Source organism: Tamandua tetradactyla, chromosome 10 (genome assembly GCF_023851605.1).
Source record: "Tamandua tetradactyla isolate mTamTet1 chromosome 10, mTamTet1.pri, whole genome shotgun sequence".
NCBI classification, from domain to species: domain Eukaryota; kingdom Metazoa; phylum Chordata; class Mammalia; order Pilosa; family Myrmecophagidae; genus Tamandua; species Tamandua tetradactyla.
In genome coordinates this window covers 15,890,949-15,908,207 of record NC_135336.1, presented here as the reverse complement: position 1 = coordinate 15,908,207, position 17,259 = coordinate 15,890,949, and the positions used below count along the sequence as shown (strand labels likewise).

The 17,259-nt window shown below is 39.1% G+C and overlaps 1 protein-coding gene across 5 annotated transcripts in view; it reads right to left on the bottom strand.

The window, feature by feature from the left end:
• BDH1 (3-hydroxybutyrate dehydrogenase 1) overlaps positions 1-17,259 on the bottom strand; it is a 72,305-nt gene that overhangs the window by 21,956 nt on the left and 33,090 nt on the right. For all 5 annotated transcript variants that reach the window (XM_077117936.1, XM_077117935.1, XM_077117937.1 and 2 more), the window contains exons 3-4: positions 4,601-4,673; positions 3,812-3,922 (exon numbers count right to left, since the gene is read on the bottom strand). In XM_077117936.1, coding sequence (XP_076974051.1) covers positions 3,812-3,922; positions 4,601-4,673 — 184 coding nt within the window. The remainder of the gene's footprint in view (positions 1-3,811; positions 3,923-4,600; positions 4,674-17,259) is intronic.

Below are 17,259 nucleotides of genomic sequence, written 5' to 3'. Positions count from 1 at the left end.
TGAAAAATTTTTTTTTAATTTTTAAAAATGTTTTTATGAAAAAAAATTTTTTTTTAATTTTTTAAAGTGCTTTTATGGTTAAAAAAATAAAAGAATCCATGTAACTTTTAGATATGGTACTTTTACTGTATATTTTCAGTCAATAGACAAAAAACAACAAAAAAAGCACTTTAAAGAAATCTTAATCTTAAGCTCTACTGTGGTAGCCACGGAGGTGCACCCGTCAGAGCCGCCTTCATGAGAACCTGCTGCGAACAGGACAGCAGAAAGCTGCCTCCAGCTGCTGCACCTTCCAATCCACTGCAGCATGACTGTCACAGCTATGCTACCTCTCGGCTGCTCTTATTCAATGACTGAGCGTAGCAGGAATGCTGGGCCATTCTTTCCCAACACAGGGCTCCTCTAACAGGCAACTATTGGTTGGCGACTCATCATCCTACTGAGACTCTCAGAACTGTGCTGCAGTCTGAATTTCTGTTTTCCTAACCTTTCTGCCTTCCCAATTTCTTTTTACAAACCGGACTGCAGTAAAGGCTTTTGTTGCCTTTTTTCTGCTTATTTCTCATTTATCCATCACAGGCATTTCCTCAATCCATCTCTTGCACATCTAGCCCTATTTGGGCATCTGTTTCTCAGAAAATCAGAACTGACACATTTAATTGTAGCTTTGCTGTTTGAAATGATATAAATGTAGCAATTCTGAAACTATTTATGTGCATTATAGGATTAACCAAAAGAATGTATACTGATGTAACTGGGAGCTAGATTTCTCCCTGCAGAAGAAGGAGGAAACAAATGGGCAACGTGGGAACAAGGAAGAAAGCTGATGTATTGAAATGGAAGAGGAGGTCAGTATAAGCTCATAATTTATATATATATGTGAATATTTATAAGAAATGTACATAGGATATATAGAGAGATATAGTGTCTGAGTATATATGTGGCAGAGTCTGGATTAGAACCCGGTTTGTTATATACATATTCTCTATATACCTATTATATTGCTTATGTCTATGTATATTATTATATATACATATTCCAGCTCTGTCCACAGAGGGTACCTAGCAGCAACTATGTCCTATTAGCAATGGGCACACCTAATGTCCAGATCTTGGTTTCTAAACTGTGTTAAAAAGAACCAAATATATGGGTAGGACAATACTACCTAACTATAATACAATAACGTTAGAAAACTGAATGAAGCTGAATGTGAGGATGATAGAGGGAGGAGGCCTGGGGGCACAAATGAAATCAGAAGGAAAGATAGATAATAAAGACTGAGATGGTATAATCTAGGAATGCCTAGAGTGTATAATGATAGTGACTAAATGTACAAATTTTTTTTTTTTTTTTTTAACATGGGCAGGCACCAGGAATCGAACCTGGGTCCTCTGGCATGGCAGGCAAGCATTCTTGCCTACTGAGCCACCGTGGCCCACCCACTAAATGTACAAATTTAAAAATGTTTTGCATGAGGAAGAACAAAGGAATGTCAATAAATGCAGGGTGTTGAAAATAGATGGTAATTCTTATTTTAAAATTTTAACTTACGTGTGAGACTAAAGCAAAAAATATTTATTTTGTACAAAATTTATATTTTGACTAGTGCATTTCCTAATACAACTTATGTGGACAGCTTAATTGAACACCATAAGTACATGGAACCTTGAGTAGGGCATGAAATTTTGTAGTTTTGTCCAGAGTGATGTCTCGCAAAATCCTAGAAGGATTTGACAATGAATAAAAAAGTATTTGCAGGGCGGGCCATGGTGGCTCAGCAGGTAAGAATGCTTGCCTGCCAAGCCCGAGGACCCGGGTTCGATTCCCGGTGCTTGCCCATGTAAAAAAAAAAAGTATTTGCAAAGTCCCCTTGGGGGAATGGTGAGAAAGGGGGAAAAGTCAACTTTTCCAAGTGGAGAATTCTTGATATTCTCACAAGCAGTGGGGACAACCAAAGCAATAGGCCGAGCCCCCAGTCTTGGGGTTTGTTCATATGAAACTTAACGCCGCAAAGGATAGGCTAAGCCTATTTAAAATTAGGCCTAAGAGTCACCCCCAAGAGAACCTCTTCAGTTGCTCAGATGTGGCCTCTCTCTCTCAGCAAACATGACAAGCAAACTCACTGCCTCCCTCTCTCTACGTGGGACACGACTCCCAGAGGTGTGGACCTTCCTGACAACATTAGACAGCAATCCTACAATGAGCTGGGACTCGGCACCAAGGGGTTGAGAAAATCTTCTTGACCAAAAGGGGTAAGAGAGAAATGAGACAAAATAAAGTGTCAATGACTGAGAGATTCCAAACAGAGTCAAGAGGCTATCTTGGAGGCTATTATTACACATTAAATAGATATCACCTTTTTAGTTAAAATGTAACAGAGAGGCTGGAGGGAACTACCTGAAAATGTAGAGCTGTGTTCCAGTAGCCATGTTTCTTGAAGATGGTTGTATAATGATATAGCTTTCACAACATGACTGTGTGATTGTGAAAACCTTGTGTCTGATGCTTCTTTTATCTGTCTTATGGACAGATAAGTAAAACATATGGATTAAAAATAAATAATAGGGGGAACAAATATCAAAATAAATTTAGTAGATTGAAATGTTAGTGATCAATTAATGGGAGGGATAAGGGGTATGGTATGCATGAATTTTTTTTCTGGTTTCTTTTTATTTCTTTTTCTGAATAATGCAAACACTCTAAGAAATGATCATAATGATGAATATACAACTATGTGATAAAAAAAGAATGCTCATATTGTATGTTGACTGGTTTTATTAATAAAAATAAAAAAAGAACCACATGTGTATACTGAAACATGTATACAAATGTTCATAGAAGCATTATTCATAGTGGACAAAAACTAGAAATAATCCAAATACCCATTAACTGGTGAGTGGATTGAAAAATATAGTATGTCCCTATGATGAAATACTATTCAGTAATTAAAAGGAATGAACTGATGATAGATGCTACAACATGAATGAACCATAAAAACATTATGTTAAGTGATAAGCCTAGTGCAAAAGACTCACATTGTATGATTCCATTTATATGAAATGTCCAGAAAAGACGTTCTAAAGAGACAGATTGCCTAGCAGTTGCCTAGAGCTGGAGGTAAGTGTGGGGATTAACTGCAAATGGTCACGAGGGAACTGTAGGGAGTGAGGGAGATATTCTAAAAGAGGATTATGGTGATGGTTGCACAACTCTCTAAACTGGGGGACTGTCTCCTAATTACTTTTGCAGCCTTGTGTTTTAGTGCTTCCCTACATGGACCCTCAATACCACTTGAGAGGCTCCAGAGGGCTTTAAGCTTCCTAGCCTTGGCTCAAGTTATTCCTTCTGTCTGACAGGTCATTCTCCATGACTCCACCCATCACAATATTATGTATTTTCCATGGCCCAGAATACATGACCTCCTCTCTGATGTGAGAATCAATCACTTCCTTCTGTGCATTCTCATTAAACATTCTTTGTACATCCCTGCAAACCATCTTCACTTTAATTTGTGCAACTGTATCTGTTCGTAGCTGCCCTTCACCACTGCTGAGTGAGCTCTTTGAGGCAGGAACCTGGTTTTATTCTTCAATGGCACCTAGTGAAGTGTCAGGTTCATCAGCAGTATTTGGTAAATGAAAAAAATCAGTGAATGAATGGACAAAGCTGTGAAGAACAAGTGAGGCTAAAGCCAATGGAAAAGGTATAGGCTGTTTTAAGCAACAGACGAGCCAGTTGCAAGGAATGCTATTAAAAACTGCAAGACAGTGACTGCGTGTAAGGACAATGATGAAGATGACCCATCTCTTACCTTCATCAAGCAGCCAGCAAACACAAGGAAGCCTTTTGAATGCAGATGCTTAGCCAAGGAGAGCCCAAATCCAGAGTCACAGCCTGTGACCAGGACAGCTTTGCTGTCAACCTATTTCAGAAAGTCAGATCCCACATTAGGAACCCCGAGTTCTAAGGACAGAATAAGCTGTCCTCTCCACCCTCTGCAATTAGTGTTTCCTGAGTGGATTAGGCTGGGTCTTCCCCACCTGATTCTCACTGTCTGGAGAAACACCGTGGTATAGAGGACAAAGTGTGGATTTTACCCCAGGCTCTGCCACCAGCTACCAATGTTCTTAGGGAACATACTTCCTCCTTCTGGACTCAGTTTCTTCATCTACAGTCACCATTATCATTGTCATTGTCATCATCACCATCAAAGCTAACTTTTATTTGTATTTACCATGAGTAAGGCATTGGGTATATATTATTCTTATCTAATCCTCACAATATGGTCACAATAACCACATATAATAAGTATGATTATTATTACTGGTGAGGAAACAGACATTAAAAAAAAAAATCTCCAATATAGTTAGTGATAGAACTGGAACTGAAAACCAGACTGAGAACTTCGAGTCTAAACTCTTAACCCCTAATTTCATTTGAAATGATGAGGTTGGGGGAGGAGGGGTTGTCAAATGAGAAAGTGGCTCCAAGTGTCCTGGAAGCTGAAAAGCCCTGCTCTGAGGGTGGCTCAGGGCCCAGGGACCCAGGGGAAGGGGTCTGATCATCTGATTGATTGCCAGGGAGCTGGGCTGCCACTCACCGGTTTCACCTCGCTGGCATAGGTTCGACGGCCAAGTGGGACAAAGGAGGCGGAGTAAAACAGCAGTTTGTGTCTGCAAGAGAAAATGAAGCCATGAGCACACTCACCACCTACTCCCTTCCTGCGGTAGAAGTAACTCCGAGGGCCCTCACCCACCATTCAGCCAAAAGCGGCACCAATTGTCTCCTCACCCCAAGCTCCTGAAACAACCCGCTAGTACCACTGAGAAAAAGCTCTTTGCACCAGCGTTGCTAGGCTGATAGAAAGTGAGCTAGCAGTTATAGTGGCCCCCGTCGCAACTGTGTTGGAAGAGATGATGGAACATAGCCAACCCGGTAGCTACTTTTATTGGGAGGCCCTGTCAAAACTTGACCATCCTGTGTACCACCCCAATAAAGTTCCATTTTCTGCTTTCCAAAGTGATATAATACGCAATGTTTCAGAATAATTCACATGTGGACTATCCTTCCAGTAAATATAGCTTTATTAGTAAAGCCTTCTGCCAGGTGAACTCACTGCCCTCCCCCCTAAGTGGGACATGACTCCCAGTGGCATAAATCTCTCTGGCAACGTGGGACAGAAATCCCAGGATGAGCCAGGATCCGGCACAGTGGGATTGAGAAAGCTTTCTTGACCAAAAGGGGGAAGAGAGAAATGAGACGAAATTTCAGTGGCTGAGAGATTTGAAACAAAGTCGAGAGGTTACCCTGGAGGTTATTCTTATGCATTATATAGATATCCCTTTTTAGTTTATGGTGTACTGGAATGGCTGGAGGGAAGTACCTGAAACTGTTGAGCTGTGTCCCAGTGGCCTTGATTCTTGAAGACAGTTGTATAAAGATAAAACTTTTACAATGTGACTTTGTGATTGTGAAAACCTTGTGCCCGATGAGTAAAAACATATGGATAAAAAATAAATACATAATGGGGGATAAGGGGTCAAATAAATTGGGTAGATGGACGTGTTTGTGGTCAATGAGAGGGAGGGATAAAGGGTATGGGATGTATGAGCTTTTTCTTTTTTTTCTTTTTTTCTGGAGTGATGCAAAGTTCTAAAAAATGATCATGGTGATGAATACACAACTATGTGATGCTATTGTGAGCCATTGATTGTATACCATGTATGGACCGAATATGTGTGAAGATTTGTCAATAAAAATGTTTTAAAAATAAATAAATAAATAAAGCCTTCTGCAAATTCAGTCACTTAACTCCCAATAGGTTTAAGGTTGCTTCCAGACAGTTTTTTTTTTAATTAAACTTTTTATTTTGGCATAATTGTAGATCTGCATGTAGTTTTAAGAAATAATACAGAGAGATGTCCTATATCTTATACCCAATCTCCCCTAATGGTAACATCTTGCAAAACTATAAAGCAATATCACAACCAGGCTATTGACATTGAGGCAGTCAAGATAGAGGGCATTTTCATCACAAGGATCCTTGATGTTGCCCCTTTACAGCCACACCCACCACCCTCCCTTAGCCCCTGGCAGCCAATAACCTGGTCTCCATCTCTATAATTTTTTTTCATGTTATATAAATGTATCTCTATAATTTTTTTATGTTATATAAATGGCATCATATAGTATGTAATCTCTTGGGATTGACTTTTGACTTTTTTTGGTAGAGCATTTGCAGGTTTATGGAAAAATCATGCCAAAAGTACAAAGTTCTCAAAGACATCCCTGCGGGGAAATGAATCATGTCCTCAACAAAAGGCATATTCAGGCTCCAATTCTTGGTCCTGCGGGTATGAACCCATTTGTAAATAGGACCTTTAAAGATGTTGTTCAATGTGCCCAAAATGAATGAAGGTGAGCCCCAATCCAATATGGCTAAGTCTTTATAAACAAAGGAAAGTGGATAAAGCAAGAGCAGCCACAGGGAGCAGCCAGAAAGAGAAAAGAGAAGACATCGCCATGTGCACTGCCCTGTGACAGAAAAGCCAAGGACCAGGGAGCATGCCCATCAACCCCAGAATGCCACAGTCTTCTGGGAGAAAGTATCACCTTGCTGACACCTTGACTTCGGACTTCTCCTGGCCTCAAAATCTGAGCCAATAACTTTCCATAATTTCAGCCAACCCATTGTATATTTGTTTTTGCAGCTAAGAAACTATAATAAACACCACCCATCACATGCACACATGCACACACACACACACACACATACACACGTTTCCCGGTTATTACCATATTGTATTTGTGTGGTACTTTTGTTACAATTGATAAAACAGTGTAACTATATTTTTAATATAGTCCATATGAGTTCACCCTTTGTATTATACAGTTCTACAGGATTTTTCAAAGTTTTTTATTCTGGTAACACTTGAAACAGTCCAAAAATGTTCCCTTGTAACTACTTTCACATATACAGCTCACTGGTGTGAATTACAGTCACAATCTTGTGCTACCATCACCACCATCCATTACCAAAACTTTTCCAATCCCCCCAAATAAAAACTCTGTACCAATTAAGCATTAACTTCCCAATCCCCACCTCTACCCCCAGCCTGGTAACCTGTGTTCTCATTTCTGACTGTGAACCTGCACATTCTAATGATTTCGTATAGTGAGATCATACAATATTTGCCCTTTTGTGTCTGGCTTATTTCATTCAACATGATGTCTTCAAGGTCCATCCATGTTATAGCATGTATCAGAACTTCATTCCTTTTAAGGTTGAATAAGATACTATTGTACATAAAAACATTTTGCTTATACATTCATCTATTGATGCACACTTTGGTTGTTTCTACCTTTTGACAATTGTGAGTAATGCTGATATGAATATCAGTGTGCAAGTTATCTGTCAGAGTCTCTGCTTTCAATTCTTTTGGGTATATTCCTAGAAGAAGGATTGCTGGATCATATTGTAATTCTATTTTCAACTTTCTGAGGAACAGCCAAACTGTTCTCCACAGCGGCTGTACCATTTTATATCTCTACTGACAACATGTATCTCATCAACCCTTGTTATTTTCCGTTTCTTTAATAGTAGCCATTCTAGAGGGTATGAGGTGGTATCACATTGTGGTTTTGATTTAAACTTCCTTAATGCCTAATGATGTTGAGAGGACTGATTTGTTTCACTCAACATAATTCTTAGGAGATTTGTCCAGGTTGTTGCACGTATCAGTAATTTGTTCCTTCCTATTGCTATGTAGTATTTCGTGACACGGATGTACCAGATACAGCTTGTTTAACCATTCACCCACTGAAGGGCACCTGGGTTGTTTCCAGTTTCAAGCTATTACAAATAAAGCTGCTGTAAACATTTGTGCACAGGTTTTTGGGTGAACATAAGTTTTCATGTTTCTGAGATAAATGTCAAGGAGTGCAATTGCTGGGTCATGTGGTAATTGCCAAACTGTTTTCCAGAGTGGCTATACCATTTTACATTCCCACCAGCAATGTAGGAGTAACCGACATTCTCTGCATCCATGTAAGCATTCAGTATTGTCATTTTAAAATTTTAGCCACTCTGATAATTGCATAGTGGTATCTTGTGGGTTTTATTTTAATTTCCCTAATGGCTAGTGATGTTGAACATCTTTCCATGTGCTTATTTGCCATTTGTATAGTCTCTTTAATCAAATATCTCTTCATGTCTTTTGCTCATTTTCCAATTGTTATTTACTGTTGAGTTCTAAGGTTCTTTATATATTCTAGATGCTAGACCTTTGTCCTATATATGGTTTGCAAATATTTTCTCCCCATCTATAGTTCATCTTTTCATCCTCCAACAGGTTTTTTAAAAAATATTTTTATTTATGTCTTAACATACAAACATTCTATACATGGTGTACAATCAATGGCTCACAATAACATCACATAGTTGTGTATTCATCACCATGATCATTTTTTAGAACATTTGCATCACTCCAGAAAAAGAAATAAAAAGAAAAAAACTCATACATACCATATCCCTTACCCCTCCTTCTCATTGACCACTAGTATTTCCATCTACCCAATTTTACTTTAACCTTTATCCCCCCATTATTTGTTTATTTTTATCCATATTTTTTACTCATTTGTCCATTTCCTGGATAAAGGGAGCATCAGACACAAGGTTTTCACAATCACACAGTCATACTGTAAAAGCTCTATCGTTATACAGTCATCTTCAATAATCAAGGTGGAACCACGGCAACAGCTTCAGGTACTTCCCTCCAGCCACTCCAATCCACCATAAACTAAAAAGGGATATCTACATGCTGTGTAATAACAACCTCCAGGGTAACCTCTTGACTCTGTTTGAAATCTCTCAACCACTGACACTTTATTTTGTCTCATCTCTCTCTTCCCCCTTTTTGTCAAGAAGCCTTTCTCAATCCCTTGATGATGGGTCCTGGCTCATCCTGGGATTTCTGTCCCCTATTGCCAGGGAGATTTACACCCCTAGGAGTTATGTCCCACGTAGCGGGGGAGGGTAGTGAGTTCACATGCCATGTCAGCTTATAGAGAGAGGCCACATCTGAGCAACAAAAGAGGTTCTTTGGGGGTGACTCTTAGGCCTAATTTTTCTTTTTTTGACCTGCTTAGGCCTAATTTTAAGTAGGCTTAGCCTATCCTTTGCAGGAAAAAGTTTCATAGGAGCGAACCCCAAGATTGAGGGCTCAGTGGCTGAGAGATTTCAAACAGAATCGAGAGGTTATCCTGGAAGTTATTCTTACGCATTATATAGACATCCCCTTTTAAGTCTAAGGTGAATTGGAGAGGCTGGAGGAAAGTATCTGAAACTATAGAGCTGTGTTACAGTGGCCATATTTCTTGAAGATGATTGCATAATAATATAAGTTTCGCAGTATGACTGTGTGATTGTGAAAACCTTGTGTCTGATGTTCCTTTTATCTACAATATGGACAGATGAATAAAACATATGGATTAAAAATAAATAAATAATAGGGGGAACAAATGTTAAAATAAATTGAGTAGATTGAAATACTAGTGATCAATGGAAGGGAGTGGTAAGGGGTATTGAAAAAAAATAGGCAGAACAAAGGTTAAAATATATTGGGTAGATGGAAATACTAGTGATCAATGAGAGGGAAGGGTAAGGGGTATGGTATGTATGAGTTTTTTCTTTTTACTTTTTTTTTTTCATCTTTTTTTTTTTTTTTTTTATTAACGGAAAGAAAAAAAAGAAATTAACACAACATTTAGAAATCATACCATTCTACATATGCACTCAGTAATTCTTAACATCATCACATAGATGCATGATCATTGTTTCTTAGTACATTTGCATCAGTTTAGAGGAACTAGCAACACAACAGAAAAAGATATAAAATGTTAATATAAAGAAAAGAAATAAAAGTAGTAGTAATAGTAAAAAACAACAACAACAAACAAACCAACAAGCAAACAAAAACAAAAAAAAAACCCTATAGCTCAGATGCAGCTTCATTCAGTATTTTAACATGATTACTTTACAATTAGGTATTATTGTGCTGTCCATTTTTGAGTTTTTGTATCTAGTCCTGTTGCACAATCTGTATCCCTTCAGCTTCAATTACCCATTGTCTTACCCTGTTTCTAACTCCTGCTGAACTCTGTTACCAATGACATATTTCAAGTTTATTCTCGAATGTCCGTTCACAACAGTGGGACCATACAGTATTTGTCCTTTAGTTTTTGGCTGGATTCACTCAGCATAATATTCTCTAGGTCCATCCATGTTATTACATGGTTCACAAGTTTATCTTGTCTTAAAGCTGCATAATATTCCATCGTATGTATATACCACAGTTTGTTTAGCCACTCTTCTGTTGATGGAGATTTTGGCTGTTTCCATCTCTTTGCAATTGTAAATAACGCTGCTATAAACATTGGTGTGCAAATGTCCGTTTGTGTCTTTGCCCTTAAGTCCTTTGAGTAGATACCTAGCAATGGTATTGCTGGGTCGTATGGCAATTCTATATTCAGCTTTTTGAGGAACCGCCAAACTGCCTTCCACAGTGGTTGCACCCTTTGACATTCCCACCAACAGTGAATAAGTGTGCCTCTTTCTCCGCATCCTCTCCAGCACTTGTCATTTTCTGTTTTGTTGATAATGGCCATTCTGGTGGGTGTGAGATGATATCTCATTGTGGTTTTGATTTGCATTTCTCTAATGGCCAGGGACATTGAGCATCTCTTCATGTGCCTCTTGGCCATCCGTATTTCTTCTTCTGGTAGGTGTCTGTTTAAGTCTTTTTCCCATTTTGTAATTGGGTTGGCTGTCTTTTTGTTGTTGAGTTGAATAATCTCTTTATAAATTCTGGATACTAGACCCTTATCTGATATGTCATTTCCAAATATTGTCTCCCATTGTGTAGGCTGTCTTTCTACTTTCTTGATGAAGTTCTCTGATGCACAAAAGTGTTTAATTTTGAGAAGCTCCCATTTATTTATTTCCTTCTTCAGTGTTCTTGCTTTAGGTTTAAGGTCCATAAAACCACCTCCAGTTGTAAGATCCATAAGATATCTCCCAACATTTTCCTCTAACTGTTTTATGGTCTTAGACCTAATGTTTAGATCTTTGATCCATTTTGAGTTAACTTTTGTATAGGGTGTGAGAGATGGGTCTTCTTTCATTCTTTTGCATATGGATATCCAGTTCTCTAGGCACCATTTATTGAAGAGACTGTTCTGTCCCAGGTGAGTTGGCTTGACTGCCTTATCAAAGATCAAATGTCCATAGATGAGAGGGTCTATATCTGAGCACTCTATTCGATTCCATTGGTCGATATATCTATCTTTATGCCAATACCATGCTGTTTTGACCACTGTGGCTTCATAATATGCCTTAAAGTCAGGCAGCGCGAGACCTCCAGCTTCGTTTTTTTTCCTCAAGATGTTTTTAGCAATTCGGGGTACCCTGCCCTTCCAGATAAATTTGCTTATTGGTTTTTCTATTTCTGAAAAATATGTTGTTGGGATTTTGATTGGTATTGCATTGAATCTGTAAATCAATTTAGGTAGGATTGACATCTTAACTATATTTAGTCTTCCAATCCATGAACACGGTACGCCCTTCCATCTATTTAGGTCTTCTGTGATTTCTTTTAACAGTTTTTTGTAGTTTTCTTTATATAGGTTTTTTGTCTCTTTGGTTAAATTTATTCCTAGGTATTTTATTCTTTTAGTTGCGATTGTAAATGGGATTCGTTTCTTGATTTCTACCTCAGCTTGTTCATTACTAGTGTATAGAAAAGCTACAGATTTTTGAATGTTGATCTTGTAGCCTGCTACTTTGCTGTACTCATTTATTAGCTCTAGTAATTTTGTTGTGGATTTTTCTGGGTTTTCCACATATAGTATCATATCGTCTGCAAACAGTGATAGTTTTACTTCTTCCTTTCCAATTTTGATGCCTTGTATTTCTTTTTCTTGCCTAATTGCTCTGGCTAGAACTTCCAACACAATGTTGAATAATAGTGGTGATAGTGGACATCCTTGTCTTGTTCCTGATCTTAGGGGGAAAGTTTTCAATTTTTCCCCATTGAGGATGATATTAGCTGTGGGTTTTTCATATATTCCCTCTATCATTTTAAGGAAGTTCCCTTGTATTCCTATCTTTTGAAGTGTTTTCAGCAGGAAAGGATGTTGAATCTTGTCAAATGCCTTCTCTGCATCAATTGAGATGATCATGTGATTTTTCTGCTTTGATTTGTTGATATGGTGTATTACATTAATTGATTTTCTTATGTTGAACCATCCTTGCATACCTGGGATGAATCCTACTTGGTCATGATGTATAATTCTTTTAATGTGTTGTTGGATATGATTTGCTAGAATTTTATTGAGGATTTTTGCATCTGTATTCATTAGAGAGATTGGTCTGTAGTTTTCTTTTTTTGTAATATCTTTGCCTGGTTTTGGTATGAGGGTGATGTTGGCTTCATAGAATGAATTAGGTAGTTTTCCCTCCACTTCGATTATGTTGAAGAGTTTGAGGAGAGTAGGTACTAATTCTTTCTGGAATGTTTGATAGAATTCACATGTGAAGCCGTCTGGTCCTGGACTTTTCTTTTTAGGGAGCTTTTGAATAACTAATTCAATCTCTTTACTTGTGATTGGTTTGTTGAGGTCGTCTATTTCTTCTTGAGTCAAAGTTGGTTGTTCCTGTCTTTCCAGGAACCTGTCCATTTCTTCTAAGTTGTTGTATTTATTAGCGTAAAGTTGTTCATAGTATCCTGTTATTACCTCCTTTATTTCTGTGAGGTCAGTAGTTATGTCTCCTCTTTCATTTCTAATCTTATTTATTTGCATCCTCTCTCTTCTTCTTTTTGTCAATCTTGCTAAGGGCCCATCAATCTTGTTGATTTTCTCATAGAACCAACTTCTGGTCTTATTGATTTTCTCTATTGTTTTCATGTTTTCAATTTCATTTATTTCTGCTCTAATCTTTGTTATTTCTTTCCTTTTGCTTGCTTTGGGATTAGTTTGCTGTTCTTTCTCCAGTTCTTCCAAGTGGACAGTTAATTCCTGCATTTTTGCCTTTTCTTCTTTTCTGATAAAGGCATTTAGGGCAATAAATTTCCCTCTTAGCACTGCCTTTGCTGCGTCCCATAAGTTTTGATATGTTGTGTCTTCATTTTCATTTGCCTCTAGGTATTTACTAATTTCTCTTGCAATTTCTTCTTTGACCCACTTGTTGTTTAAGAGTGTGTTGTTGAGCCTCCACGTATTTATGAATTTTCTGGCACTCCGCCTATTATTGATTTCCAACTTCATTCCTTTATGATCCGAGAAAGTGTTGTGTATGATTTCAATCTTTTTAAATTTGTTAAGACTTGCTTTGTGACCCAGCATATGGTCTATCTTTGAGAATGATCCATGAGCACTTGAAAAAAAGGTGTATCCTGCTGTTGTGGGATGTAATGTCCTATAAATGTCTGTTAAGTCAAGTTCATTTATAGTAATATTCAGGTTCTCTATTTCTTTATTGATCCTCTGTGTAGATGTTCTGTCCATTGATGAGAGTGGTGAATTGAAGTCTCCAACTATTATGGTATATGCGTCTATTTCCCTTTTCAGTGTTTGCAGTGTATTCCTCACGTATTTTGGGGCATTCTGGTTCGGTGCGTAAATATTTATGATTGTTATGTCTTCTTGTTTAATTGTTCCTTTTATTAGTATATAGTGTCCTTCTTTGTCTCTTTTAACTGTTTTACATTTGAAGTCTAATTTGTTGGATATTAGTATAGCCACTCCTGCTCTTTTCTGGTTGTTGTTTGCATGAAATATCTTTTCCCAACCTTTCACTTTCAACCTATATTTATCTTTGGGTCTAAGATGTGTTTCCTGTAGACAGCATATAGAAGGATCCTGTTTTTTAATCCATTCTGCCAGTCTATGTCTTTTAATTGGGGAATTCAGTCCATTGACATTTAGAGTTATTACTGTTTGGATAATATTTTCCTCTACCATTTTGCCTTTTGTATTATATATATCATATCTGTCTTTCCTTCTTTCTACACTTTTCTCCATGACTCTCTCTTCTGTCTTTTTGTATCTGACTCTAGTGCTTCCTTTAGTATTTCTTGCAAAGCTGGTCTCTTGGTCACAAATTCTCTTAGTGACTTTTTGTCTGAGAATGTTTTAAATTCTCCCTCATTTTTGAAGGACAATTTTGCTGGATATAGGAGTCTTGGCTGGCAGTTTTTCTCTTTTAGTAACTTAAATATATCATCCCACTGTCTTCTAGCTTCCATGGTTTCTGCTGAGAAATCTACACATAGTCTTATTGGGTTTCCCTTGTATGTGACGGATTGTTTTTCTCTCGCTGCCTTCAAGATCCTCTCTTTCTCTTTGACCTCTGACATTCTAACTAGTAAGTGTCTTGGGGAACGCCTATTTGTGTCTAATCTCTTTGGGGTGCGCTGCACTTCTTGGATCTGTAATTTTAGGTCTTTCATAAGAGTTGGGAAATTTTCAGTGATAATTTCTTCCATTAGTTTTTCTCCTCCTTTTCCCTTCTCTTCTCCTTCTGGGATACCCACTACACGTATATTTGTACGGTTCACATTGTCCTTGAGTTCCCTGATACCTTGTTCAAATTTTTCCATTCTTTTCCGGATAGTTTCTGTTTCTTTTTGGAGTTCAGATGTTTCATCCTCCAAATCACTAATTCTATCTTCTGTTTCTTTAAATCTGTCATTGTAGGTATCCATTGTTTTTTCCATCTTTTCTACTTTATCTTTCACTTCCATAAGTTCTGTGATTTGTTTTTTCAGTTTTTCTATTTCTTCTTTATGTTCAGCCCATGTCTTCTTCATGTCCTCCCTCAATTTATCGATTTCGTTTTTGAAGAGGTTTTCCATTTCTGTTCGTATATTCAGCATTAGTTGTTTCAGCTCCTGTATCTCATTTGAACTATTGGTTTCTTCGTTTGACTGGGCCATATGTTCAATTTTCTGAGCGTGATCCGTTATCTTCTGCTGGCGTCTGGGCATTTAGTCAGATTTCCCCGGGTGTTCGACCCCACAGGTTGAAAGATTTTTCTGCGCAGTCTCTGGGTTCTGTTCTTCCTATCCTGCCCAGTAGGTGGCGCACGTGGCACACGCCTGTCTGTGGGTTCCACCAGCGAAAGTTGCTGTGGGTCCCTCAACTCTGGAAAACTCTCGCCGTAGGGGAGGTTCGGCAACCGAAGCGTCTTGGAAGAATGCCAGCCGGCCCGGGGTTCCAAACGCGGGGAGGGTCGCCGGCTGTCGCAGCACAGGAGAGCGTCCGGCCAAATTAGCTAGTCGGCCCGGGGCACCAAGCGTGGCGGGAGGGCGCCAGCTGTCGCAGCCCGGGAGAGTGCACTGCTCCCAGCCGACGGGGGAGTCACGTGTTTGGAAGGGATCCCCCGGTCACTGTTCTCCGCAGTCTGGGGATTTCCGACCCAACTATCTCAGTTGTTCCGGGGGGCCTCGTGTGGTGGGGGCACCAGCCGCCGTGGCCTAAGGGGACCGCCTGTCCAATTCTACCAGCTGGCCTGGGAAGGTGGAAGGGAGGGACTCCGGTCGCTTGCTGTCCCACCCAGGAAAGCCCGTGCCCCTTGGTGATCTCACCGGAGCTGGTTCTCCCAGATAGTCAGCCGTTCCAGGATGGGGTACGCTGTCCCTTTGATCTCCCTCGTGGCTCCGGGAGCTGCTCTGTATTATCTCCACTCCCCCAGTAGTTGTTCTGGAGGAGGAAAGGTGAGGGCGGCAAGGCTGTCGAGGCTGGTGGCGGAGGAGCACGGTGAAGGCGGGGGAAGAGGGCACCGTGTTGGTTGGAGAGCAGCCGGAGCAGGAGGGGGAGGAGGGGTCCGGCGGAGAAAGAGAGGGGGTAGGGAGGTCGGGCGGCTCGGCTGCTGCGGGGCGCGTGCGCCGCGCGGCGGTCCGGCGGAGAAAGAGAGGGGGTAGGGAGGTCGGGCGGCTCGGCTGCTGCGGGGCGCGTGCACCGCGCGGCGGTCCGGCGGAGAAAGAGAGGGGGTAGGGAGGTCGGGCGGCTCGGCTGCTGCGGGGCGCGTGCGCCGCGCGGCGGTCCGGCGGAGAAAGAGTCTTTTTACTTTTTATTTCTTTTTCTGGAGTGATGCAAATGTTCTAAGAAATGATTATGGTGATGAATATACAACTATGTGATGATATTGTGAGTCATTGATTATATGCCTAGGAGGGAATGTTCATATGTTAAGAATTTTTGTGTTTGTATGTTGTTATGTTCTGTCAATAAAAAAAAAAAGATTGAGGGCTCAGCCTACTGATTTGGTTGTCTCCGCTGTTTGCGAGAATATCAGGAATTCTCCAAATGGGGAACTTGAATACTTCCTCCTTTCTCCAGGGTGCTAACAGGGTTTTTTTTGCAGAGCAAAAGTTTTTAACTTTGATGAAGTTTGTCTTATCAATTTTCCTTTGTATGAATCATGCTTTTGGCGTTATAACTAAGAACTCTTTGCCTAGCTCTAGGTTTTAAAGATTTTCTCCTATGTTTCTTCCTAAAAGTTTTACAGTTTTATGTTTTACATTTAAATCTATGACCCATTTTGAGTTAATTTTTGCATAACATATGAGACCCATGTGAAAGTTATTTATTTTTTTTGCCTATGGATGTCTAATTGCTTACTGTTTTTTAAAAATGTTAATTTTCCTCCATTGAATTGCTTTTACACCTTTGTCATATAAAGATAGGGCATATTTGTGTGGATCTATTTCTGGGTTCTCTATTCTGTCCCACTGATTGAGTGTCTATCCCTTTGAAAACACCAAACAGCCCTGATTACTGTTGCTATAGGATGTCTTGAAATCAGGTAGTCTGATTGTTCCTACTTTATTCTTCTTTTTCAGAATCATTTTAGCTATTGTTTTGTTTATTTTTCTACTAAATTTTAGAATAAACTTATCTGTATCTACAAAATTTCAGGCTATACTTTGATAGGATTTGTACTAAATCTCTATATCAATTTAGGGAGAATTTGTAATTTTACTTTGTCAAGTCTTCCAATCCATGAACTGAGTATGACTCTCCATTTATTTAGATCTGTTTTTATTTCTTTCATTAGCTTTGTGTATTTCTCAGCATTAAAGTCTTGTATGCATTTTGTTAGATTTACACTTATATAGTTTTTGAGCCAGTATATATAAATACAATTGATTTTTGTATGTTTATCATGTATCCTATGATATTGTTGCACTCACATACATA